Raw genomic sequence first — 26,365 nt, 5'->3', positions numbered from 1 at the left:
CTACTCTTCGTTGCGGTGCATGGGCTTCTCATTGCAGTGGCTTTTCTTGTTGCAGAGCACGGGCTCTAGGCGCGTGGGCTTCAGTAGTTGCGTCATGCGGGCTCAGTAGTTGTGGCTCGCGGGCTCTAGAGCGCAGGCTCAGTAGTTGTGGTGCACGGGATTAGTTGCTCCATGGCATGTGGGATCTTCCTGGACCAGGGCTCGAACCCATGTCCCCTGCATTGGCAGGCGGATTCTTAACCACTGCACCACCAGGGAAGCCCTCTTTTTTCATATTCTTTTCCATTATGGTTTATCACAGTATTCTGAGTATAGTTCCCTGTGCTATACAGTAGGACCTTGTTGTTTATCCTCCCCTTCACATTTTAAACCAGCCCAGTAAACTCAGTGGGCAAGAAAAAATCTTCCCCCCACTGTGTGCTGACCACATAAAGACCACCTGGAGCTGTCTATATGACAGATCTCAATATTAAAATGGCAGAAGGGACTTCTCTGGCGGCACAGTTGTTTAAGAATCCGCCTGCCAATGCAGGGTACGCGGGTTCGAGCCCTGGTCTGAGAAGATCCCACATGCCGCAGAACAACTAAGCCCGTGCGCCACAACTACTGAGCCTGCACTCTAGAGCCCGCGAGCCACAACTACTGAGCCTGCATATCACAACTACTGAAGCCCGCGCGCCTAGAGCCCATGCTCCGCAACAAGAGAAGCCACCACAATGAGAAGCCTGTGCACCGCAACAAAGAGTAGCCCCCGCTCGCTGCAACTAGAGGAAGCCTGCGTGCAGCAACGAAGACCCAACGCAGCCAAAAATAAATTAATAAATAAAATTTAAAAACTAAAAAATAAAATGGAAGGAAAGCAAGTGGCTATGATCTAAAGAAACTTCAACTGGGTGGAAAGAAGGCATCCATCTATGTGAGAACATGCAATACACAAGTAAAGCAAAAGAGATGCCTTTCAGGGTTTCGAAACATGGAAAAGTGACCCAACTCCTCTATCTACTGTTCAGGTGTTAACTTTTTTCACAAAGCACAGCATTCTCTTAAATTCTTTACAAATGAAAATGAGAAAACTTCCAAAAAAAGTAAACAAGATGTAATCCTGAAAACATTCATCCTTGAGGGAGGTAAAGAGACCCCTGCTGGGCTGAGTGTGAGCCTGGCGCCCTACTGGGCGCAGGAGGGCATCTCATTTAATTTACCTGGTGATCCAGGAGTCTGAAGGAGATGTGCCAGGAGGGACTCCTGTGTCTTCCATCCTCCAGGCGAGTGGTGAGTGCTGACTACTTAATCCCCCATCAGCTCTTGAGCTAGTGATTTTCATCCCTGCTCAGCACACGAGGAAACCACAGCTCTGGCGGCTGAACACCTGCCCAAGGCTGTGGGTCAGAGTGAAGGAACTGGCCTTCACGCCTGGGTCTGGCTGCCTCAAGGCCCTACATGTTCTCTTTGAAGCAGTTTAAGCACAGCAAAAAGATCTTACTCCCTATTTTTGCTAGGCATAGGAGTTAACGTAATTTTCTTTGTGCTAACTTGTCTTTTGCCAATTTGCCTAGTGTCATAAAAAATGTAGAAATAAAAGGCATTTAATGAATCAAATTTACAAAAGGCATAAACATTTCACACATATAGATTTACTGCTAGCTTTGAAAATGTTATCTTAATAAAATTAAAAGGTTTGAGTATATATTATTAACAAGAATAATGTGTACTTTCACACCTTCAGTTAATTGGTATGGCATCTTGATAAAATAGGCAAGTACTATTTCCTCTTCATTTGGACCAAATAATCATAAAGCATTCAAGCAGTCTTAAGTAACAGCTAATGAAATTGGCCCTGAAATATACAAGGTGTGACTATAAAGCAATGAAATTGGTGTCATATGCCACTGTTTCGAGAAACACAAAAATCTCCTTTAAATGCCACTTGAAATTTCAAAATAAATACAATGTTGTGGCTAAAATCAAAGAAGCACCATGCTTCTGGAACATGCCTCTTTAAACCACGGGTGAACATCCATCCTATCAGCTGACAGTCATGCCTTGTGCACTGGACCCTTGTTGCTCTCTCACCCCATTTCCCCATTTCTCTCCTCCTCTGGTACTGCTGCTCCAGCCCCACCTCACTTTATCCATCTTGAAGAAGGCGGTATCTTACTTTAGCTGCATCTCACCTTTACGGGGGGCAGGGTGGGGGAGGCCTTATAAATATGTCATCTCTTTGAACTGGCCACTACATGAATAACAGAATGCAGAAAACCAAAGCATAATGGAGAAACTTCAAGAAGAAACCCCACACCGGAGTTTTGGGCTTATACCTCTTTTCCATTTCGTGTTATTTTCCCGGGGATGGAAGACAAAATGCTACAGAAGGTTTTGTGTGAAAACTTTCCAGAGCTAGCTCAGTCTTTGATTTGTTCCTCCTTCTCTCTCTTAACGAAACATGTATTGCATGCTCTAATGTTCCCTGGACTTTCTGTCTGGCGGGAGATCTTGTGTGCAAAGGCTTCAGAAGCCTTTTACGGGTACTGGGCAATACGGCCAGGCACTGGCCAGGTGCTGTGCACAGGGCCTGAGGGCCTCCGTCCATCCTCACCTCCAACCCGAGCACGCCACCCCTGCCCCGACTCTGCAGTGAAACTCGGGAGCTTGCCCAGTTCCTGAGCAGTAGAGGCAAGGCCAGTAGGTCTGCAGAAGACATGGCTTTGAAACTGAAGCACTATTTCTACTGAAGACACCTGTCACTCAGCCTCAACCTCGCCACTGGATTTGGCTTTATATGTTAAAAAAAAAAAAAAAAAAGATTTAACAGAAGTTTTTAATAATTGAACGTCAATGTTAAAACTACAACAATTCTGTAACACTTCTGGTCAACAAAACATCACACGCTAGTGAAAATTTCCACAACCAGCTCTTACCACACTCATTGTGAACCTAACACTATTGCTCTTAATCATATGAAAAATACTAGCCTCAAAAGAAATAAACAAATAAAATGCCAGCCTCTCTCTGTGGAGAGTGGAGCAAGGTTTCTTAACCTTTTAAAAATGCTTCCTTTTTTGACAAAAATCTCCTGCCTTCCTTTAATGCCATTTGAAATTTCAATAAATGTTATGGCCAAAATTAAAGCACAGTGATTCTGGAATATGCCTCTTTGAGTTGCACAAACCATCTTCTGGCAATTCTGAATCTACCTCCTCCACCATGACCACAAAGTGGTGTCCAGAGCTGAGGGCGGCTGCTCTGGGGTGAGAGTTGGGAAGCAGTAGTAAAGCAGGAAGGGTGTTTTCTTTCCTTCCCCTGGTCTCAGTTTATAAAGCTCTGGGTCTACTCCTGTCAGAGCAGAACCCACGTCCTGCTTAATTCTACACGGGGGTTGAAAGGTCATTTAGGAAGGACAATTTCTCCAGGGAATTCAAATCTAGTGAGCGGGACACAGATTGCAGAGTAAGGGCCGGATGAAGGATGTGCTCTCGATGCGCTGAGATCAGGTCTGAGCAGCGAGCTGGGGGCGGGGGGGTGGTGGTGGTGAACTTGGGATGGGCACCTGGGGGAGGGAGGAACAGCGTTAGCAAAGATCTCCCACCAGGAGACAAGATGGGTACTAGCTGCCGCCAGGCACAGAAAGGAGGAACAGCATTTCAAGCAAAGACAAGAGCGTGCTCAGGTGCAACGTGAGTGGGAGGCTGTGTGGCCAGAATGTAATCATCAGATGAGAGGGTCAGGAATCTGCTCAGTTAACCACTAAGGGGCACAAATCTTTAGCCTGTGCTCTGGAAGTTCTCAACAAACTCACATGCGGGGATCAATTAAAAGGATGTCAAGGAGACTGGGTTATCAATAAGGAAGTTTACAAATGACTGACTTTGAAAGCAATTACTGCTTCAAGGTCATCCCTATAATAAAATAATTTTTATTCATCTGAATTCAAAAATTCATACCCCTGGGAAGTCTACACTCTAGGAGATGGTAAACAAAGGGATTACAAGGAGCCAAGTACTTTCATGACAGGTAAAGTCACATAAACGCATGTGCGTACAGAAAACAAGGTAATTTTGATAAAAGGCTTCATAACAGTCAACTTATGCCTGACATATTTAACACAAGGAATACATTTCTTCGGAGGTAAATAAATATATTGAAGATTTTAATTTGTAGAAAGACTGCACATGGAAAGATCTTGAGATTTTCCTCCTTCTCTTATTTTTAGTCATTGTTGAATACTGTAATATTCTAAGCACTTGACCTGTATTAACTTACTTAGTCCTTACGACAACCCTTGCTTGAGGCAGGGGCCATTACTTGGTATTTTGCAAGGACAAACAGGGCTGTGATGTGCAAGGCTGGGGTGCCCTCAGGACCCTATGGCACATTTGCGAGGTCTTAGCAGCTGCTGCAGGCTACAATCACACACCTTCTAGGCTCAAATCTGCTTTTTTTAGGGAGTGACCAGCAGCACTGCAGCAGGCTGAGAGAAGCAGCAGGAACAGTTACGAAGGAGAATACTAGTCTGAGGGAGACAGCACAGTGGCCTGATACAGCACGATGGAAAGAGAGAGGAAGAGAAAGAGTTTAGACTGTTTCCAAAGCTAACGTGACAGAAATAAGTTACTGATCCAAAAAGATAAACACAGCCCCACAGTGCCAAGATCACAAATTGTCTTTTAAACACATCAGTGAAGGGGATGGAGGCCTGAAGTCTTTGGCTGGTTGCCCTAGAACCATCTGATGGATCCTATGTGCATAAGAGGTACAGGGCTGACACCAGGCCAAGGAAGCCCTGGATGCCTGGGCCATCCCCCATCACCTCCAAGACCTCCCTCTGAAGTGGGCTACTCGTGCCCCCGCCAAAATGGATCTGCACTCCCACCTGCCCCACGCCAAGAAGCGTTAGGAACGGTAAGACTGTCACACAAGACACGTGGAAGCTGCTGTCACCACTGCTGCAAGCCAGGGGCGCCAAGCGTCAGGCAGGCCAGGAGGAACACCAGCCAAGGCTGCTGCGGTGCTGAGATGAGCAGATACCCCAGGCTCTCCGCTGTCTTAGTAGTCATGTGGTGGACGTCTCGAGTCAGGGTGTGGCACAAGCAAGAGCTGCATCATGAGAGCAATTTAGGGGGATGATTCCCCACACGTTTTCATGAAAATTAGAAACCGAGTAGGATGCCCAAAAAATCACTGCCATAAACAGATCTAAGTACTCTCATAACAAAATCTCAGGACTGTTTTATTGAAATAAAGGTGAAACATTGGCTATAACTACATCTTCTTAATATACACTTACACTGTGAAACAACAAAAAGGCTTTATATTTTTCACTAAGTTCAATATTTTGAAAGGAGCTTTTTGAATTATTTTTTCCTAAATGTTATTACCCCTTCCAACTCTCAAAAAAGCAGAACTAAGTTCCTCCACTAGAGATGTAAAATTTCCCTGCTGTGAACGTTTCCATTACTCCCATTTCTTCTGCCCCTCGTCAGCAAACTCATTCACACGGTCATGGACTACCCATCCTCCTGAGATGACCTAGTCCAAGTGCCTAATCTTCGACGAAGAAAGTCAAAGCCAAAGGAACACCATGATCGGGCTGCTGGGCTCTTCCCTGCAGACCCGAGATGAGAAGCTAAGGTTGTTCACCTCGACCCCAAGAGTTCCCTCTGTGACAGTAACCTCTCCCTTCCAATAATAACAAAGTCTATGCCCCAAACACAATATTCTATACCTACTGTATACTTATAAGTATCTTCAACCTGATGAACTTAAGTAGTTCTATTTAAGACTAAGCAGTTGGATTCAATTTTCTAAAAAAATATATTAAATAACTATAACATACAAAGCATGGTAATGATGAAATAAAAGATTGTCAAAAAGCACAGAATTATAAGGTAAAGTCAAAAATATATTTTCATTTTAGTTCTACCTCTTATGATATAGGCAAGGTTACATAAACATATGTAACTACAGAAAAGTAATTTTGATAAAAGGCTTCATAATAATCACATCCCACATATGACATGTATTTGACACAAGGAATAAATTTCTTAAGAGGTAAAATTAATCAATTGATTTTTTTTTTTTTTTTTTTCTCTTTTTTGCTGTACGCGGGCCTTCATTGTTGTGGCCTCTCCCGTTGCGGAGCACAGGCTCCGGACGCGCAGGCTCAGCAGCCATGGCTCACGGGCCCAGCCGCTCTGTGGCATGTGGGATCTTCCCGGACCGGGGCACGAACCCGTGTCCCCTGCATTGGCAGGTGGACTCTCAACGACTGCGCCACCAGGGAAGCCCTAATCAATTGATTTTAATCTGAAGAAAGAGCGTACTTATGGAGGGATCTTAAGCTCTCCCTGCTTCTCTTATTTCTAATCCATGTTGAACATTGCTATGTTTCAGAAGCAGAGCTCTGAGGGGTGGATAATCCGATTATCATTCTCAATCTGTTTCTCCCTTTGTTGGAAAAGCATGATATTCACTGGCCTAGTCTCCTGTGCAGCAGGGATGGCTGTGTGACTCAGTGGCTAATAAGACATAGCGGAAGGAAGCATGCTGGGGCACCTCTGGGAAAGCTTAAAATTCTTTATAAAAGGGACAGTGGAAAAGGTGGCACTGTCCATCTCCTCGTTTCTGATTATAATGCAGATGTAATGCCCAAGGTTGCAGCTGTCATCTTTCTATTAAAAGGAGGACTGAGAGCCAATTTGCCAGTGATGGTGAAACAGAAAGATAAAAAGGACTTGAGTCCATGCTGGCCTCATTAATCCGCTGGAACAATTAAGATCTCCTTCCTCTTCACTTGTTAAAAATTTTTTCAGGGCTTCCCTGGTGGCACAGTGGTTGAGAGTCCACCTGCCGATGCAGGGGACGCGGGTTCGTGCCCCGGTCCGGGAAGATCCCACATGCCGTGGAGCGGCTGGGCCCGTGAGCCATGGCCGCTGAGCCTGTGCTCCGCAGCGGGAGAGGCCCGCGTACCGCAAAAAAAAAAAAAAAAATTTTTTTTCAAAAACCTTTTTAAAAAAGTCACCATTAGGTATTCTGTTACCTATACAGCTAAAAGTATTCTTGAGAAATAAATTTTAATTTCCTCCCAAAGCTAGTCTAAACTCCTTAGCCTAACCATTCAAAGTAACCTGGATCCAGCCCAACCTTCCAGTGTACCTGTCCTTTCTTGTGTGTTCCTAACAATTTCCCACCTCTGGATCTCCCTAGTACAACCACCCCTGTCCCCGCCACACAGGCTGTAAAATGTACAGAAGTGATCTTTCTCCTCATCACCTTGCCATTACCTTCACCTGCCATTCTCCTCATCACCTTGCCATTACCTTCACAAGTCTTATGTTTATCTCTCTACTCCCACACTGTAAAAGTGCCTGGAACACAGTGAGCACTCAAAACAAAGACAGAGGAAATTAATAAATAAATGCATGAGTGAGCTGTATCTCTCTAAATTAGTATTTAAATACATTAGGGAATTTTAGAAAATATGGGGTTGGCCAAAAAGTTCGTTCCGGTTTTTCTGTTAAGATGTTAAGGAAACGTGTAACACCTTACGGAAAAACCCGAACGAACTTTTTGGCCAACCCAATACTATGCTGAGCATTTCTTCACTACTTCCTGCAGTTTTGGATTCACTCAGATGACAAAACTAGCCCGTGGACAAGGGATGATTTTGTACATGGTGTGGGGTAAACTGTTCCTATGGGGTCAAAATGCAGAACACACACTAGCACATGCTTCAACCAAAACATGGGTTGAAGGTGAGATCTGTCTGGGCGTCTACGTGGGACGGCAGAGTGTGGCAGGAAGAGGACACGGAACTTTCATGGTACTTAAACCTCAGGAGGCTGCTGATGGGATTTAATGCTATTTCATTTCAGGTGCTCAGGACAGTGCTAAGCATCTAATCCTTATTTGATAAATGCTATTCGTTTTATTAGTAACACAGAAATGGATGCCAGAGATGGGATGTAACTGGCCAAGCCAAGTGGGGTAAGAAGCAGTGAAAATCACTCACCAGGAATTTCCTCTCTGGGAAACTGGTGATCCCCTGCCCTGGTTCCACCAGCACCTGATTAAAGCAACCACTGTCTATCCTAACTGTCAGCTCCAGCCCCGTGCCTGCTGAGGTCAGACTTGAGGGCTCAGCAGAAAATGTCAGGGTGTAAGGTATGTTTTCTCTATGGCCATTAGCTAAATCCTCATGAAAGAGATAAGCTTTACCCTAAGACAGTCTGGCTAAAAAGAGGGAAGAAAACAGTTTTCCCTAAAGGCTCTTTCTGCAGGACGTCAGCAATCCAAGAGGGCTGAGAGTCAGAAAATCATGGCCCTTGCAGGGTTAGAAAAGTCGTTTATTAGCTAGCAAAGAAGGAAGATGAAAGTATAGCAGGAGATGAAAGAGGGACACAGGAGAACCTTGAATATCAGTCCTTTCCCAATCACTTCCTGCTGTACTCAGCCCAAGATGACAGCTACCCCTATTGCAAATGAGACTTCCACTGGAATGCAACCTGGGGACAAGAAACCTTTCAAAATTTTTCTTGTTCTCCCAGGGCAAGGCATTCCCAATTTGCTGAAGACAGGCTTGTAAAGATTTTAAAACACTTACAGAAGGCTCACCACATAGTTAACACACAGATGAGAAAACCGAGGCGCACGGACAGAAGGAAATTAATCAAGGCCCCACAGTTAATAAACTGTGGAGCCAAGATCCAAGTCCAGGCAGACTGACTTCAGAGTTCATGCCCTTAACCCACGTTGCTATCCTGGCTCTCAGTTCAGGATGCACAGAAAGTACAGTTCAGCCTCCTCCTTGTAATGGAAGAGAAAAACACAGCCCCCAAAGTGGACCACGTAAGCAGTTAGCAGCAGATCTAGGACAAGAACCCAAGGGGTGTGTGTGGGCACAGGGGAAAAGGGATTGTGGAGGAAAAGAGGAAATGTTGCCCCAAAGCCAACAAAATGCTCCAAAATTTCATACGCTTACCTAAGATTGAAAAGTTCAAATGTAAAAAAGTGCTAATAATTGGAAATACTATTTTAAATATGTAAGCAATTCACCTTTATTAAATGTCAAGTATAATGTGTTTATCCACTGACACAAAAAACATGGGATTTTTTTTTTTTTTTTTTTTACAATGATTAAACAGGTTCGGTAAGAGATACTAAGCTGACCTTTCTCTTGACTTTAAAGTATAATATGCAGTAATTACATGCTTTATAGTATCTGCAATCCCTGTAGACGCAAAGTGCTCTTTAATTATCAACTTTCTCTTCCTGCAAAGGTTAGATGAAAATATATTAGCATTTACCCAAAAAAACAAGAACAATAAAAAAACGAATAAGGTATTACATATTAGAATAGACAAACACAAAGGAAACCAATAAAAAATAAATTAGATTAGCGTGAATATCTAGATAGCCTCTCACCTCGCACAATAAAAGTCTGAAGTGGGATCCCCACATATCAAATAAAGGCCTTAGAGAGAGCAGAGTGAATTCATGCTGTTTTGAGAGACATTTAAGCCTGGAATTAAACTGAAATCTAACCTTCCTCTGTGCTTCACTTAGTCTTAGAAGAAGAAATTGCTCTAAACTGAAAAAGAAGACATTCTTTCGTACATTTTAAGCAGTAAAATTGCTAAAGTGTTGTTCTAAGAGACTAAATGAAAATTTCCTAAATAGGCCTAAAGCTAAAAGCCTCTCTCATGGGAAACAGGATTAGAATAATTACAACTGTGCATGAGCAGTGCCCATTCAACTTTTCTGACGTTAATACGTTTTATACACATAGAAGTGAGACCTAAGTTTTAAGAAAAAATACTTACCCTTAGCACAGGCAATGAATGTAATCTGATACTTTTTCTATTCTTTAATTAAAAAAAAATAAATCCTAACTGATTAGTAACCGTATGGGTTACTCCACCTATCAGTGGTCCTGTACCGGACCACAGTTTGAAAAACAATGGTTTATACTGCAGTCCCAGAAAGACCTGCAGGGATTTCCCCCAGAAGACAATTTAATACAATAACAAACATGAAATGCTTACAAGTTTCTGTGAGAAATCTACCCAGAAACCTGTCTGTGATTTCAATGTTGCTAATTAAGAGAGAACGATGGGTGTATTGAACCTGCCTCTGATGAGGTGACAGAATTACGAGAGGATGCTGCCATCACGCACTATTTCTGCCACAGGTGGGATGATAGAAGGGGTCAGATGGACACCTCTCCGTGTCGAACCAGCTTCCCGGGCGTGTCCATAAAGTCTGCCTGTGACTGCAGGCAAATCCCTCTGTGCTCTCCCAGAGCAAAATGGGAGTCCAGAGCAGCTCAGACAGGTGGGCGGACGAGGCTGGCACTGTCCCCGACAAGAGTCCAGGCCGCAGAGGTCCACGCCTCCAGCAGTGTCCTCACATTTCCAGCCATGGCTTATCATTGGTAGAAAACAGTGAGCTTTGAAAAGCAGGTTAAAGTGTTTTAAGAAAGACACAAGACTTACCTTAAAAAAAATTTTTTTTTTTTCTCAAGCAAAAGAAACATCACCCCCTAGGTCCCTCCAGGACAAAATCTTAAAGCAACTCCAATACACAAAATAAGGTTGATGCTGCACCTGGGGAGGAGTGCTGTCGAGGGTGCCCCCCAGGCCTCCACCTCCCTCCTCACCTCCAGCCCTCGGCTCCTCCACAGAACCCTAGAACTCCCCAGAAGAGCAGCAACACAATAATAGCTACGCATGTTTAATGATCCTGACCAAAGGCAACAAGCTGTTTCATTGTCTCAAATGTCTGCTGGCTCCCTAGCTCTCTAAATCTCACCCTAATACAGAACTTTCCAAAGCTTCAGCACATGATACGCCACTAAGAACCTACTGAAAGCAACATCTCTCAAACCGGGCATCCTTCCTTTTCACTGTACCACACCTCTTGTTATTATAATACACTGAGAAAGCAACCCAACTCCAAACCAACCAAACTCTTCCGATACCAACTCCAATAGTAAAGTATGATTCTAGAGAAGTGACTGGAACATTACAAATTTTACGTTACTATAAAAGTATGAAAACGTGTTTCAGTATAGCTAAAGCTGAATTATTTCTTAATTCTTTCCTTCTTGCTCACACTGGTCAACTCTATCAATGCAGACAGAGCGGCCTTGATTTCGTATCTGACTGGTCTTGATGGCCTGGGACACAATCAAGGGAGCGCCCTATGTGCAAAGATTTAGTGCTGCTATTACTATGTTTATCCTATGCTGAGATGTTTTCTGTGATGAAGGTGAAACAAATTGTCGTTTTTCTTTGAAGAAACTGTTTTTAAAAACGAGGGCTTTCTGAGAAACTGAAACCTTAAAAAAAAGGGTGCAATTAAATAATTTATATGACTCTGAATGGGAAAAAAACTGCTTCTAGTAAAACAAAACTGAAGAGAACTAAAGGAATAAGTAGAGAGCAATTCCTTGAAAAAGTTATTTGGGTGGGACACAAATGGGAATATGGTAAGTTTAATAAGTTGCAAAGTTAAAAATCACTGGATCTTACACTAAAAATACACTTTTTAAGACTCTTCCTGAATGGGAATTCCTACTCCCCCAATATATTTAATTATTTATGATCACGCTATTTCCAATATTTTAAAAACGCAACTCAAGCTGTTCACAATTTTTTTGATAGAATTAACATATTGAAATCATTTTCAAAACGACGAGTTAAAAAAAAAAAGTACCTTTTCCAATTCTCTTGGTATTCGCATACAAGTGTACACTCTTTCTCTTCTTTCTGTATACTTGGCCTCATTATGTTCAAGGAAGTACCCTCTGGTTAGTTCAGCACTGAGGAACCTCAACAATGAAAGCTCTACAGGAAAAAAAAAAAAATGACAAAACAAAAAGAACAGTATTTATCAAGGAACTTCCATGCTAGCTGGTGCTACAGGTAATGTATATGCAAAACAACAAGAGAATAAAACAAAGTAATCTACATTTCTGTGCCCAGAACTGAACTGCACACAAACCACCAGAAAAGACTGTTGAGAAAATTGCTGTTCTGTGTGATATAAACTGAAAAAGTCACAGGAATATAAAAGGGACGATTACTATGAGCCAGAATAGTTAGAAAAGTGTTCTGTGAGAGTCTAGTCCTGGGTCTTACAGGTGATATAGGACCTGGACTGATGGAGAGATGAAGGCAGGTAAAAAGAGTAGATACCAAGTACATGCAAAATGGAGATACACACACACACACACTCAAAAGGGAGCCAAGTCACCTAACAGGCATTGCTTCAGCCCAAGAACTATCCTGGGTGAAGTACACAGACACTGGTGCAAATTCTTCCTTCTTCAGCCTCAGAGATCCTGCAAGTATCTAAATAATGCCACTTCCCCAGGTGAAGGCTTCCCAACATGATGGTAATTATAATAAGTCATACAAAACAGAACCTCAACCCGATCTGAAAGACCTCCCTTTCCTTGGATTTGTCCACCTGTTTCCTCGGTTCCTCTGAGGCAAATTCACCCACAGTCATCTCATCTCAGCTGAGGAAAGAAAGGCCAAAGGAGGTGGAATGCTTTCCATTTGGCTGTACCTGGAGGACTTGAGATGAGAAGTAAGGGTGTTAATGCCTGATCCCAATCTTCCCACTGGGTGACATTTCTCTGACAGTCCAGCACCTTGGTGACCTCTCAGTCCCCAACTTCACAGACATCCCTACTTCTACTCTCTAGGAGGCCATCCTCTCTTCCAGAACTCAGCACACCAAAGGTTTCAAATTGTCCTCTTTGCTCTGAGCTGGCCTCGTGGTCCTTTTACCAAACACAGTATTGGTGTTCCCTCCAAAAAATGACAAAGAGGGGAAGTTGATTTCATTTACGAGTGATCGACCCTCATAGTTACGTCTTATGTGATGCTAGGATTTAAAGGCTGCAGGGATGGGGAACAGTGTATAGTCCAAAATACCCTTGAAAAGCCCTTAGGAAGACTCAGAAGTGGACTTATTATCTCCCAGTGGGCCTAAAAACAGCTTACTTCCTCCAACGCTGGGACAGATCGCTAGTTCTTTGAGCATCAGGTGAAGTGGCTTGCTTATGTATAGAAGTTACAGCTTTCCCCAAAAAATTACACACATTTTCTTAAAATACAAGATTCATAATCCATTTGGAGAGTCAGTGATACCATGAAAGCTGTCTGAAACAGGAGACTGAAACAGATGGAGAGAAAACCGGACTTCCACCTACTGCAGCCCAGCACAGGGGCAGGCCAAATCATCCAGTGCACCACGAGCACGGTACTCTCAGTACATTTATGGTTGAAGCCATGTACACGAGATGTAAACTTCGCTGCATATATTAATAGATGTTCAGACTAAAAGGTCTTAGTATAGGGACTTCCCTGGAGGCGTAGTGGTTAAGAAACCGCCTGCCGATGCAGGGGCCACAGGTTCGAGCCCTGGTCTGGGAAGATCCCACATGCTGTGGAGCAACTAAGCCCGTGCACCACAACTAATGAGCCTGCGCTCTACAGCCCGTGAGCCACAGCTACTGAGCCCGCGAGCTGCAACTGCTGAAGCCCGCACACCTAGAGCCCATGCTCCGCAACAAGAGAAGCCACCACAATGAGAAGCCTGATCACCGCTAAGAAGAGTAGCCCCCGCTCGCTGCAACTAGAGAACGCCTGCGCGCAGCAACGAAGACCCAACGCAGCCAAAAATAAATAATTAAAATAAAATAAATAAATGAAAAGGAAAAAGAAAAAAAAAAAGGCCTTAGTATAACCAAATCTGTGTAGAGTAAAATTTCTGGCTAGGAACTTTCTAATATGCTGTTGGCTGGCTAGGTCCAGGACAAGATCTACCGTCTGAAGGAGAGAAAAAGAGTCTTTTGAGCTGCAAAACAGCTAAAATGGAAAAGAAGGATCAAATAGTTATATGTGCACACAGTTCAGTTTTCCAATTAGAAAGAAAGGGATGTTTTAATTAGCTAATATCTAAAATATCAGTTCTTTCCTGTGAAAACTGGGAAGCAACAGGACATTCAGAGAGCGGAAGAAACTGCACTTACACAAAGTTTCACTGGCGCCAGCAAGCTGAGTCATGAGCCCCAAAGGTCACTTCACCATAACTGCTGAGCGGCATCTGCCCCCAGCTTCACATTCCTGCCTGCCACCCCCATCAGTGGCGCTCTGCTCTCGGAATCACCTTTGCTAACCTAAGTCTCTGCGGGGTGCCTCCTCCACCACCGGACCCTTAAGCATTTGCTGGTCGGTTCGGTGCTCTATTCACTACATCCGAACAAAGTACGGTTACAGTAAAATGCCAGCCATCCTTTAAGGCCATATTCTCTGATGTGTCATCAGCCACCTTCTCTTTTTCTTGTCTTTTTTTTCCTACACATACTCTATTTGGGCCGTCTAAGGTCAAAACCATCATCTAAATCCTTAAGTCACCATACCTTCAGCTCTGACTCCTGAGCCTGAACCAATATTTCCAACTGCCACCTGGAAATCCCAAAGGCACCTTTAAACCAGCAAATCCAAACACCACCTCTTCTCCACTAATCCCCCCCCCTCCCCCGACCTCCTGCAGCCCTGCTGTTAGCTCAGGGCTCACCAGTGATACAGAGGGTTCTACGCTGGCGGCTTGGGACCAATTCTGACCATCCCGTCCCTCCTCTCCCCAAGCCCTAATGACTCTTTCTCGAAATGTTTATTAACTGTGCCCTCTTCTTTCCGGGCTCAGCCTGCATTTGGTCCTCGTCCTCTCTCCAGGTTACTGCAGAGGATTCCTGACCGGAGCCCTCCTTCCGATCCTTTGTCCCCTCGGTCCCACCTGGCCTGGCGCCTGTCCGTGTGCACGCAGGCCAGCCATGGAAACCCTCTGGGGCTTGTAGGACCTCCAGGTGAGGTCAACACCTCGGCAGTGGCAACACCAGAGCCTTGCAGCCCTGGCCCCTGGCTATCTTTCCAGCAGTGCCGCACAACTGCCTCCCTGAACCTCAAGGTTATGATTTTCTAGTCACATCACTTCTCACTGCTGGCAAATGTGTCAGTTGGATCACACTGTTCACTGGCCTGAGAACTCCCTTCCAGCCTCCACAGGTGAACACGTGCAGAGTCACCTGCCCCGTGAAGATTTCCCAGGTTCCCCAGGCAGAACAAGTCCTCCCCCAACTCAGCTCCATGCTTCCCGGAGCCACGGTACATGCGTTTTCTTGTCTGGTGTTCTCCTCTACCTTTGCATCCTCGGGGTACAGCATGTAAGAGGTGCTCAACCAATGCTCGCTGAAAGAATGTGTGGATCAGAGAAGAGGAAGGGAAATCACAAGGGAGGGTGTGGCAGAGAGAAAAACAGAATCAGAAATTAGAAGTGGCAAAAGCAGAGAGTAGCAGATTCTTGGGAAGAGAGCCCGTGACTGAGGCAGGTGTGTTCTGAGACTGGGGTGTTCTTAGCAGGGCAAGAACGCAAAGCTCCTGGTGTCTCACTGGACTGAGCAGTCGCCGGAGCTAAGGAGCCTCCAGTCCGTATGCATCCAAATGATGGAAAAGGTCCCCCAACAGGTACCTGTCCCTCCACCCCTAGGAGGACAGGACACCGCAATGCAGTCACAGCTGGTGAGTGGCTGGGTGCATCGTCCCTAGTAAGTGCAGGAAGTTGGGGAGCGCACTAGTATCACAGTGTGTGAAGGAGATAAACAGGTTGCCGTACAATTTTAAATTTTAAAAAGCAAATTAAGGGCTTCCCTGGTGGCTCAGTGGTTAAGAATCTGCCTGCCAATGCAGGGGACAAGGGTTCAAACCCTGGTCCGGGAAGATCCCACATGCTGCGGAGCAACTAAGCCCGTGCGCCACAACTACTGAGCTCACGTGCCGCAACTACTTAAGCCCTCGCGCCTAGAGCCCATGCTCCGCAACAAGAGAAGCCACCGCAATGAGAAGCCCGCGAACCGCAACGAAGAGTAGCCCTCGCTCGCCGCAATTAGAGGAAGCCCGGGTGCAGCAGCAAGGGCCCAACACAGGTATAAATAAATAAATAAATAATTTTTTTAAAAAACTCAAATAAAATTAAAAGGTTGAGACAGCTGCATGTATGGTGAGGCCACTAAAGGTGGCTGTTCTCTTGCTCTCTGTACTTCCCCTGCCCAGCCAGTGCCTGCTTCACCTACATCTTAGGCACATGAGTGATCTTCCTATATACTTGCCTCAGGCCCCAGCTAGTGACTGTTCTTATCAAAGGGGTAGTGAGGGGTGTGCCCCCTACTGGTTTCCCTGGTAACTAATGAGCCTACCTGAGGTCAACTGCCCTATAACTGGTAATCTCCCACTCTCCCTGAGAGCGAAGACTGCCACCATGTCCTGCCCGCTGTCAGCCACACATTGTGGGATGTCACTCCAGGACCTTGCTTCACGTGTGTAAGATCCCCCATCCATTAAACTACTGATGTCTCTGTTGCTGAGTCCAGGCTCTTTCTTCAGTCTTGAAGCTGGGCAAGCACAGGGCTTGTAGGCCCGCAGGGTGCAGCCCAACGCTGTACCCTTGTTTACTTAGAAAATTATCCTCCATAATGGTGCCTTCCCTGGTGCCCACAAGGTGACCGAGCTTCCACCATAATACGGGTTTTGTTATGATGCACAAAGAGAGCACAGGATTAGCAATTAGAAGAAGGAAGTTCTGGCACCAGTTCTGTCACTCATTAGTGCCGTGACCCCGCTCCACTCATAGATCTCAATTTTACAGAAGAGGAAACCAAGGCTTGGAGCAGTTTTACAACACCTGTTACCTGCTTGCCATCCACAAAGGATGTTCGAGGGACTGAGAGAGGACTTGAATGAAACTGCAAAGCATGACACAATGCTTGAACTACTGACTAGTAATTTCACATGATCTATAGTATTAACCAATTCTAGTTTGGTGGTTACCTAATGTTTATTGCTATTTCTGCAATCCTGTTTCCATGGATAAAAGGTAACACATCAAATAAGCATCTTTAACAAACTATATAACTTAAGTAACTAATTTTCCTTAAACAAGTTATAACATATAAACCTATGAAAGTGTTTTAACTATATAGTAAATATGAAAAAGTGTCATGTCAGGATTTTACCTCTAGAAATGCAAGAATTTTAGTTATAAACACCAATTTTGATTTTCCATAGAAAATTTAAAAGTAAACACTTAAAAATCAAATGATAAAACATGTTTTGAGTAGACACCTCTCATAACTATGAGACAGTTTTTATAATTATGCCCAATTTATAGATGACGAAACCAAGGCACAGAGAAGTTAAGGAGGTCTCCAAGGTCACAGAGCAAGCCAAATGGTAGAGCCAGCATCCAAATCAAGCAGTCTATCCTAAAGTGTGTGCTTTTTGGCACCAGATTATTCTATCACTGTCTCAAGTGCTTTTGTAAACAGGCCATTGTGTTCTGGAAAACTGGGTCTCCCCCACCCCCCATCTCTGTGCTCCTGTAGCATTCTGGGTTTACTTCTATGAAGTTACACTGTTTACTAATCAGCTCCCTTACCAGCCTATGAGCTTTCTGAAAGCAAGCACCATGTACCCTGATCTTCTTCAGGTCCGGCCAGCAGTGAGTTCTGAGTGTAAGGGCAGTGTTTGCCTACAGTTAACACCATACTAATGGCTGGGGAATGGTTTTAAAAGAAACATTAAAGCAATACTAACAACAACAAAAAAAAAGCTTCATGGGGTGAAATATTTTGAAAGCTTTCTTACCTCCTCCTCCTCCTCCCCCACTCCTGGAGAACTGGCCCTACTTAAGGGATTAGGATCCTCCCGCTAGATGGCCTGGGGTAGTTTACAAAGGTCCTGCTCACACTACTTCATGAAATTCTCACAATTCTGAGAGCTAAAGAACAGTTAACAGCATTCACATTTTGCAAATGAAGAATCTGAGGCTCACAGAGGTTAGGAGACTTGTCCAAAGTCACTGAAAAGCTAAGGGGCAAGTTGGGAATAGAACCTGGATCTCTGAACTCCAAGTCCAGCGTACTCTCTCCCCTGGACCATAATTATCACCCATTTATCTGACAATGTACTAGAGAAGATGACCTAGCCCTGATCTGGCTTCAACCTGTCAGAAGGAGCCATCTGATTCACGCTGAAGAACAAGATTCTGTTGCCCGGTGGCCTGAGCTCCTAAGGCATAGGGTAGTCTTGCCGCTCTGTCTGGTCTCCCCACCTCCAATCTTTTCCTGGCCATGGATATTGTCTGCAGGATGCTACTCAATCTTCTGTTCCAAAATATAGCTGTGTTTCAGTGCTTTTGTTTGTTGCTGCCGTTGTTTTAAACGCTGTTCTCTAGCATTCTACAGACTTACCTGAACTCCCTTGTCCCGTGATACTGGGTAGAGTGCCTGGCTAATGATTTAGGAAGGCTACTACTGTTCTTTGACCTGTGGGTGCCACTCTTCAAGAATTCTGCTAGCTAACTGAACCGTAACTTTTTCCATACCATGGTGATATTTCATTCTTCCTTAGCAAGAGTCACTTTCATTTGTTATGCCAAACATCTTTCTTTATAGTTTAAGTGCAAATTATTTTCCAAAATAAAATAATCCAATTGTTTATTTTCTGAATACCGTTTGAACTCTTCAGATGTCAACCAATTTTGGTTCATTTATCCAGATCTCACCAAGAAGAAATATTCAGTAAAAGTCTTTTAAAAATAGAAGTATTTTACTATTTATCAACAATTATAATAGAAACGAGCTTCTACATTTGAATAAGTTAGTCTTGCCAATTATGAATATTTAACACTGGGAAAATAATACCAATCATAAACCTGGATCAATTCTTCCAGATTATTTTTAAACAATATTCATCTACCACAGAATTGCCTTGTGATTCAGTATCTTAAATTGAGAAAAAGTACAGTATAAATGGTTTCTTCCTCATCCCTAAAAGAAGAAATATTGTTTAATTATCTTCTGAGAGAGCTTGTTTTAGAAATAAAAACTCAGTATAAAAAAGTATTAATTGAAGTAATGAGTAATCATAAATATATTTACATGTTCAGTAATATGTCTAAATATATCTTTCTTAAAATACCATTGACCATCAAAAAAACTGTAAAGTAATATTGGTTAACTGCTAGGAAAATACTATGGAACATGCAAATCTCCACAGTCTTAAATAATGCAAAAATTTAATAGGCTTTACTAAAGTTACACTAAAATATTAGTTACAAGTTTATTACACAAATACAAAGGCACACCCTTGTACAAGGCCAACTAGGAATCAATGACAGCAATTCTGCTTTCCTAAGTCAAATACAGTAAAGGTTCCAGTCGAACTTTTAAGGTCCTCAAACTGTTTATAAATAATCTCATTTAGGGAAGTAAAGAATAGGTAGAATATTCATAAATTTATAGATGGAAAACAGATACAAAAAGAGAAGTGACTTTTTCCAAGGTCATAAGGTTACAAAGTAAGGGACTAAAAATGGGAACAAAATATCATTAACTTGACAGTCAATGATACAGTCTTTCCAAAGACCTCTTTCTCTCTTATGCAAGCATCCCCAAAGTGGGCTGCAAATGAGCTGCTAGGACTGAATTTTGGAGGGTAAACTAGGTGGAAGGTAAACATCTTAAAAAGGTCAAGAATATTGAACCAGTCAAAGATCAAAATAAATAACTTTTCATTGCTTGTTCAGTTTACAAGTACTTGTTAAGTAAAGCAAGTGAGAATTTTCAAAGGAGAGCAATCATCTGTCAGAAGAGAAGAAGCTAATTTTACTTTATCTGCACCAGGGCTGTGTTCACTCCAAGTAATTTCTCAGGGAGTTTTACAATTATTCTTACTTTCCTTTGTAAATGAGAAACTGATTTACTCTAGAGCATAATTTTCAGAATCACAGCCTTTAATCATCCATCAGGATAAGTTTGGGGCCATAAGGATAACTATGTAACATACTATAGAGGATCAGGACTGGTTAAATGAGAATGTATTTTAATATTCAAAATGTTAAATTTTCAAATACACAATGGGACATAGTGAATACGAACAGTTAAAACCCTTATCCCACTCAAAATCTTTTGTGGGAGCTGCTAAAAAGGAGATCAGTTGGCTTTTCTGAGTTTTAGTCTTTCTTCCTGCCTCTGTTCATTCTCTTATGGAGGTAAAGCAAGAAGTTTAAAATGTAAAGAAAGAGAAGAGAAGCACAAGGGATGGATAACAAGTTTAAGCTCCAGAGTGACGAGTCACCACCTAAAAAGGAACAAAATGGGCCATGGCACTGCTACAGTCAAAAACCATACTGTTCACCCATACCTTACTTCAAGTTCTTTTGTTTTACAAGCAATACCTATCCCTATGCATACTCCAATACCTGCATTATATAGGTATTGTTTCATCCTCACCAGTAGGTGTTGTATTTATTTTACAACGAGTCTTCTACTGTTAAGTCTCCAGTCACTAGAGCCAACTTAGATACTTCAGATACTAAACTATTTAGTAGTGGAGTTATGAAACAGAGCCAAATGGATTAGGCAAGCATAGAGTCTACAAAGCAATTGAACAACTGAACCAAGCCAAGCACAGATTGCCTAATTCTTGGTCAAAAGTTGACTTGCTGGGCCTAGATTCCTAAATGGGAATATGGCTATACAGAAATTCTCCCACTTAGAACTTCTGCAGACCTGTGAAGTGGGGCACAAGCATGGAAACATAGTAATATGTACTTTTTTTTTTTTTTTGGCCGTGCCATGCAGCTTACAGGATCTTAGTTCCCTGACCAGGGATCAAACCTGAACAGAGAAAGCAAAAGCATGGAGTCCTAATCACTGGACCACCAGGGAAGTCCCAGTCATATGTACTTATTATCTGGTCTTATATCAAAAAGGACAATAGAAGTTGGTCATATTTTTAAGAAGAGGAAAAAAAGAAGACAGAAGAGATGAATCTGCGGTTCTTGATGACTACTATACCCAGAGTTCAAGACAGGTGACCACATAAGGCTACGGTGGAATACACAGTAACCATTATGAGTGAGAGAATGAAACCAGGAATGACGAGTGGGATATCCATTCCTATCTATGTTAAGGTTTAAGTACTAGAACCTGAGAAAAGTCTCAGCCCATTGCCAGGCTACATATAAGTCAGAGGGAGTTCAGTGAACAAAGTGATTAGAAGAGTTTGAAAAGACAAACAAAAAGAAAGCTTACCCTTGATGTAGCTGTATATATACAAACTAATATACATAAATATTCTACAAACCTATAAACGGGCTTCCCTGGTGGCGCAGTGGTTGAGAATCTGCCTGCTAATGCAGCGGACACGGGTTCGAGCCCTGGTCTGGGAGGATCCCACATGCCGCGGAGCAACTAGGCCCGTGAGCCACAACTACTGAGCCTGTGCTCCGCAACAAGAGAGGCCGCGATAGTGAGAGGCCCACGCACCACGATGAAGAATGGCCCTCGCTTGCCACAACTAGCGAAAGCCCTCGCACAGAAACGAAGACCCAACACAGCAAAAATAAATAAATTAATTAATAAACTCCTACCCCCAACATAAAAAAAAAAAACTATCAATGAACACAGACAGGTATAAAATAAAAACAGGAACCTCAAACATTACGTTTTGAATTGTTTTACTTGGATTCAGAGGGTTTGGATAATCACCTAATCTGTATATTCATTTACGGGACCGTAGATGGTTAGGGCAGGCCAACAAACGTCTAATTTATAAGAGTCCTAAATTCCTTGGGAGAAATGATAACGGAGACTTTGAAACTAACTGATGGTTCACGCCAACTAGACACTAAAATTATGACTTTCAAAAGGAAAGACAGGGCTTCCCTGGTGGCGCAGTGGTTGAGTCTGCCTGCCGATGCAGGGGATACGGGTTCGTGCCCTGGTCCGGGAAGATCCCACATGCCGCGGAGCGGCTGTGCCCATGAGCCATGGCCACTGAGCCTGTGCGTCTGGAGCCTGTGCTCCGCAGCGGGAGAGGCCACAGCAGTGAGAGGCCCGCGTACCGCAAAAAAAAAAAAAAAAGTAAAGACAAAGGTTGCCCTGAATTGGCAGGGGACGGGGGGAAGACTAGAGTATCAGAGGCAGCACCAGAATATAAAAAATGGACATGTAACACCTTAAGTGCAAGCACCTAGGCTTGGAAGGCATTTGATTCGGGAAGAAATATTTCTCACATGACACTAGGTGGTGCCACTCCAAGGCCCTCTGGCCCAGGGCAGCCCCTAGGTAAGAGTTTTCTAAATTCCGGACAGGAGAGGAAGGAAAGGATGCTGAGCAGTGGAAGGGAGCAATGCTGCAGGGTTAGGGTGAATGCGGAAGCCACTTAGCAGCCCAGGGCATTTCAGAGTGACTGAAAGAATTCTAATCTCCAGCGAGGATGCCTGACCAGTGCAGCATCAGAGTTGGAGAGTGGGCGCTGGCAAGGGCAAGAGCTGTGTAACTAGTGGAGAAGAGACAGACACCCGGGGGAAAGGACAAAGGGCCCATGTGCAGGCCCAGACACAACAACGCCGGCTGGTGACTCCAGCTGAAATACTCCTGGGATTCTCACCTAAGTCCTCATCCCCAAGAGCTGCCACGGTCATCTCTCCTCAACATAACGTCCAGAATTGGGGAAACAATGACTACCCCAAAGACTAAAGCCGGAAGTATGTCCCTGATAACGACTTCCTGCAACTCCGGGTTAAAAGTCCGGCTTCAAACATGTTAAGTAAACCACGCTCCGTAACCCATGATGATGAAGAATGCACAGGCGGCGTGAAGTCAATGAAAGTCCACAGTACCAGATATCCAGACCCATGACCAGCAGGGCCACGGAAGGGGTGTTAAGGGTTACTCCAGAAGCCCAACATCTATGATCATCAAAAGGCACCTAACAACTTCATTTTTTCTGCATGCAAACAGTAACAAAGGCTTTTATAATGTTGGCTTTCCTAAAACTCATAAATATTTCAAAGAAATTATAGTGAAACCTGGCTACATTTTTTTCTATTTGCACCAGAGTGCTTTTAATTTTGAAGTCCAAGTAAGTAAACAGACAGCTAAGAGATTTAATACTTTGTCTTACTTAGATCTGACCAATTTAGAAAGTAAATACTCGCCCAAGCAAGTGTTTAACTGACAACTTAGAGTTGAGAATTTCTAAGTGGTTCATTGAAAAAGACAAAACAAGGCACAGTCTGTACTTAATTTTTCAAAGATAAAGACCTCTTCAAAGTCTAACCTACGTCTACTTCTGATAATTAGCAAATCAATCAGGATCTTACCTGATCAGCCTTAAGTTAGCATTTAAGTACTCCCACATCTTCAATACCCGAGTGCAATCAATGATGCAGTAAGCCTTAGTACTTAAACATTTATTTGCATGAACTGCAGGAAATAACGGCTAATGCAGCTCCTATTGTGTACCAGAAGCAAATTTTTAGTTGGAAGAAATTAATGTAGTTATGGGTCTGTTCCTGCTCAAAACTTAGAATTATTTAAGAATTAAAATGCTGTTATCACCCTATATTCAATGAAACACACATCTCAGTCTTCCCCTTTTTTAAGCTTAATACACAACTGCAATATGAATACAAATGCAACTTTTAAAAACTCTCTAAAAATAAGAATAAATTCCTATAGCTTAAAGAAACAACATTGTAACAATATGCTTAAAACCGGTCATTGAAATTAGGATCCACAAGTGCATCTTACGCAGCCTTTTTCTTTTTTTTCAAAGTGGCTTAAGTTTCGGTTTAGGAAAAGTTCACAGGTAACATTTGCAGGAGTGCTAAATATTTATGTCCTGAGCAAAATGACTGAACTTTACGGTCATTATTACCACCTTGTTATCTGCAGCAGAAGAACACAAATTTAGAGGGCAAGTTAACAGGTTTCGATGACTCAACTTCGCTTAAAACACAGAACAAAAGTCACCTTGACACACAGATAATGAACTCAGTCTTGCGTTTCTCAGTTCTGGGCTCCCTGAGACGTGGGGAGATGCTCGCCAACGTTATCGAGGCGTGAGGATACCAGGCGTTCTGTTTTGTTTTGAAAGACCTTTCAAAAGCAGGAAAGCGAGTGGGGACGAACTCCCCGGGCCACAGCCCTCTCTCTCGGACGCACCTACCTGGCTGGGCGTTTGCCGCCGGGGCCTCGGCGCTGCGCGCGGACCCGCCCGAGGAGCTGTCAGCGGCCGCGGAGCCTCTGGAGCTGCGGCGGCTCCGCGCGCCCACACCACGGCGGCCCCGGAGGCAGCGGCGACCCCGGAGCTCGCAGCCGGCAGTCCCACGGCGCCCCCCGCCCCCCTCCGCTCCCTCGCCGCGGCCTAGCGCCGCCCGCCCGCCCTTCTCACCTGCGCGGCTGCGGCGCCGCTCCCGCCGGCGGTCGCTCTCGTAGAAGCCCAGTGTCTCCGTGTGCTGAGGCGCCGGCGGGGGCCCGTGACCGCCGCCGCCCGGCTGCTCCGCGTCTCCGCGGCCTTCCCTCTCCGGGATGTCGGCGCCGCCGCCGCCGCCTTCTCTCTGGGCGGTCGCGTCGCCGACGCCCGCCATGTTCCGAGCACAACAAACCTTCCCCACCGCCTCCCTGCAGCCTCCCGCCCGGCCTCCGCCTCCGGCCGGCCCCCTTCCCGCCTCGCCCCGCCCCTCGGTGGAGCCCGGGCCGCCGCTGCCACCACTATCCGCGGTCCGCCGGCCGGCGCGCGCCATTAGCGTCAGCTGCGCGTGAGAGGCCGCAGCCGTCACGGCCGCCGCCATCTTCTTCCTGCCGTCGCCGTAGCGCGCGCTGGCTTCCCGCGCCGTGCCGGGCTCGGCCGTCTTGGACCCAGCGGCGGGCTCCATGCAGCCGGGTCGCGCGGCCGGGGAGAGCGAGCGCCTCCGGGGCTCGGGTCGGGGCCCCGGCGGGAGCGGGGCAAGAGCGGAGGCGGCGGCGGCCGGAGGGTTGGCCGAGGCGCCCAGGGGCGGCGGCCGCTGCGCCTGCTGCCCGCTGTCTGCGAGGTGGCCGGCCGCTCGCCCGGGGCCCGTTTTGCAGGCTCGGTGCCCGGAGTGCGCCGGCGCCGCCCGCCCGGTCTTGGCACAGCTCGCGTGGCCGCGGCTCTGAGGGCCCGGCTCCAGATCCCCGACCCCCGCGAGGCCCGGCCCCATAGGTCCGCTATCTGGGCTCCATCTCCTCTGCATAGTTATGATCACCTGTCACATTCCCTGGCCTCTAGGTTTTTGTTGACAGTTTCCAAAGCACTTGGGCAAGGAGGAGCCCGGAGATGCTACCCAACAGGTGGGGGCGCGGAGGAGAAGCGATGGTCTCAGGGACTCAGCCCGAGGAGCAGTGTGCTTTATACGTTTTCCGCGCCCGCGGACAAACTAGATTGTCTTTCGGCATTAGGGTTCGGATACAGCTCTTGGCCGCCGTGGTGCCCTTGCTCCATTACCTGGGAGACCTCTTTACTTGGGGTGACTGTCCTTTGCAGCTCAGGCGTGTGACTCCGCACCGAGGGCGGTGCCGAGACCACCGCCGCCGCAGGGCTCCTGGAAGTGAAGATGCCCGGGGCTCGGGGAAGGGGCCGGGCACTCCATTTAGGGGGACCGTGACAGGTCGAGTTCTCTTCTGCCAACTTCACCTGTACCTCTGGTACCCTTTTGATTCGAAAACGGAAAACTGTAATTCTTCCCTTAGCATTAAGCTGTCTGGAAATTACCCTAGACCTAAACTTGAGAGCCAGATATAAACGGGTGTGAATAGAGCAAAGTCGATCTCGTGTTGATTCACCAAAGACCTTGAGTGTTCTGTTGTCACTAGTGAGTACCCACCTGGTTGCAGACTCACGGTGAGCTATTTTGGGCACCGTGCTGCGGGCAGCCGCCTGACAGTCTAACAGCAGGGTAAGAGACGGGCGAGCGACCAAGATGGACCAAAAAGGCCCCGTAGCTGGGAACTGGCCCTCGGCCGCCAGTGAAAGGAGGAACTGATGCCTTTGGAACATCCTTATTCCCCTTCATAAAATGGAACAGTTCAGAGGATGACATTTCTAAACATTCCTGTGACCATGAAATTCTCTGTTTTGGCTATATTTGGTCAAAACTGAGTCTTAATGAATCAATCAAAAACAAGTGCTCTGGTCAAATCTTCAGAATCATTTTGAAGATCAAAAGGTACTGAAAATTGTATGGCCTCTAAGATTCCTTTACAGCTCAAATTCTATTATTCTCTGATCTTTTATAGTGTAAAACCATCCCATTCTATTATGCACTGATTGTGAAGAAGGAAGTAGGCTTTTATTGCTTGCTTATGTCAGTTCCCAAGTGCTGTCTCACCACATTTATTGGCTTATGGCCCCTGCTTCTAACTCAACAGGAGCTGGAAGGGAAGGAATCTAGAATTCTGTTTCCTAAGGCAGCCAGTTGTAGGAATGGA

At 45.0% G+C, this 26,365-nt stretch overlaps 1 protein-coding gene across 1 annotated transcript in view; it reads right to left on the bottom strand.

Annotated features, from left to right (window-relative positions):
* TAPT1 (transmembrane anterior posterior transformation 1) overlaps positions 1-25,113 on the bottom strand; it is a 64,944-nt gene extending 39,831 nt beyond the window's left edge. Inside the window, exons 1-2 of the mRNA XM_027103294.1 lie at positions 24,312-25,113; positions 11,713-11,843 (exon numbers count right to left, since the gene is read on the bottom strand). Coding sequence (XP_026959095.1) covers positions 11,713-11,843; positions 24,312-25,098 — 918 coding nt within the window. The 5' untranslated portion in view covers positions 25,099-25,113. The remainder of the gene's footprint in view (positions 1-11,712; positions 11,844-24,311) is intronic.
* Positions 25,114-26,365: the final 1,252 nt, after the last annotated feature.

The sequence above is a fragment of the Aethalodelphis obliquidens genome, unplaced genomic scaffold, assembly GCF_003676395.1.
Source record: "Aethalodelphis obliquidens isolate GAN/ISIS:26980383/991018 unplaced genomic scaffold, ASM367639v1 scaffold6, whole genome shotgun sequence".
Lineage (NCBI taxonomy): Eukaryota > Metazoa > Chordata > Mammalia > Artiodactyla > Delphinidae > Aethalodelphis > Aethalodelphis obliquidens.
Note: the sequence above shows the minus strand (reverse complement) of the source record. Positions and strands in the feature narration are given on the sequence as shown.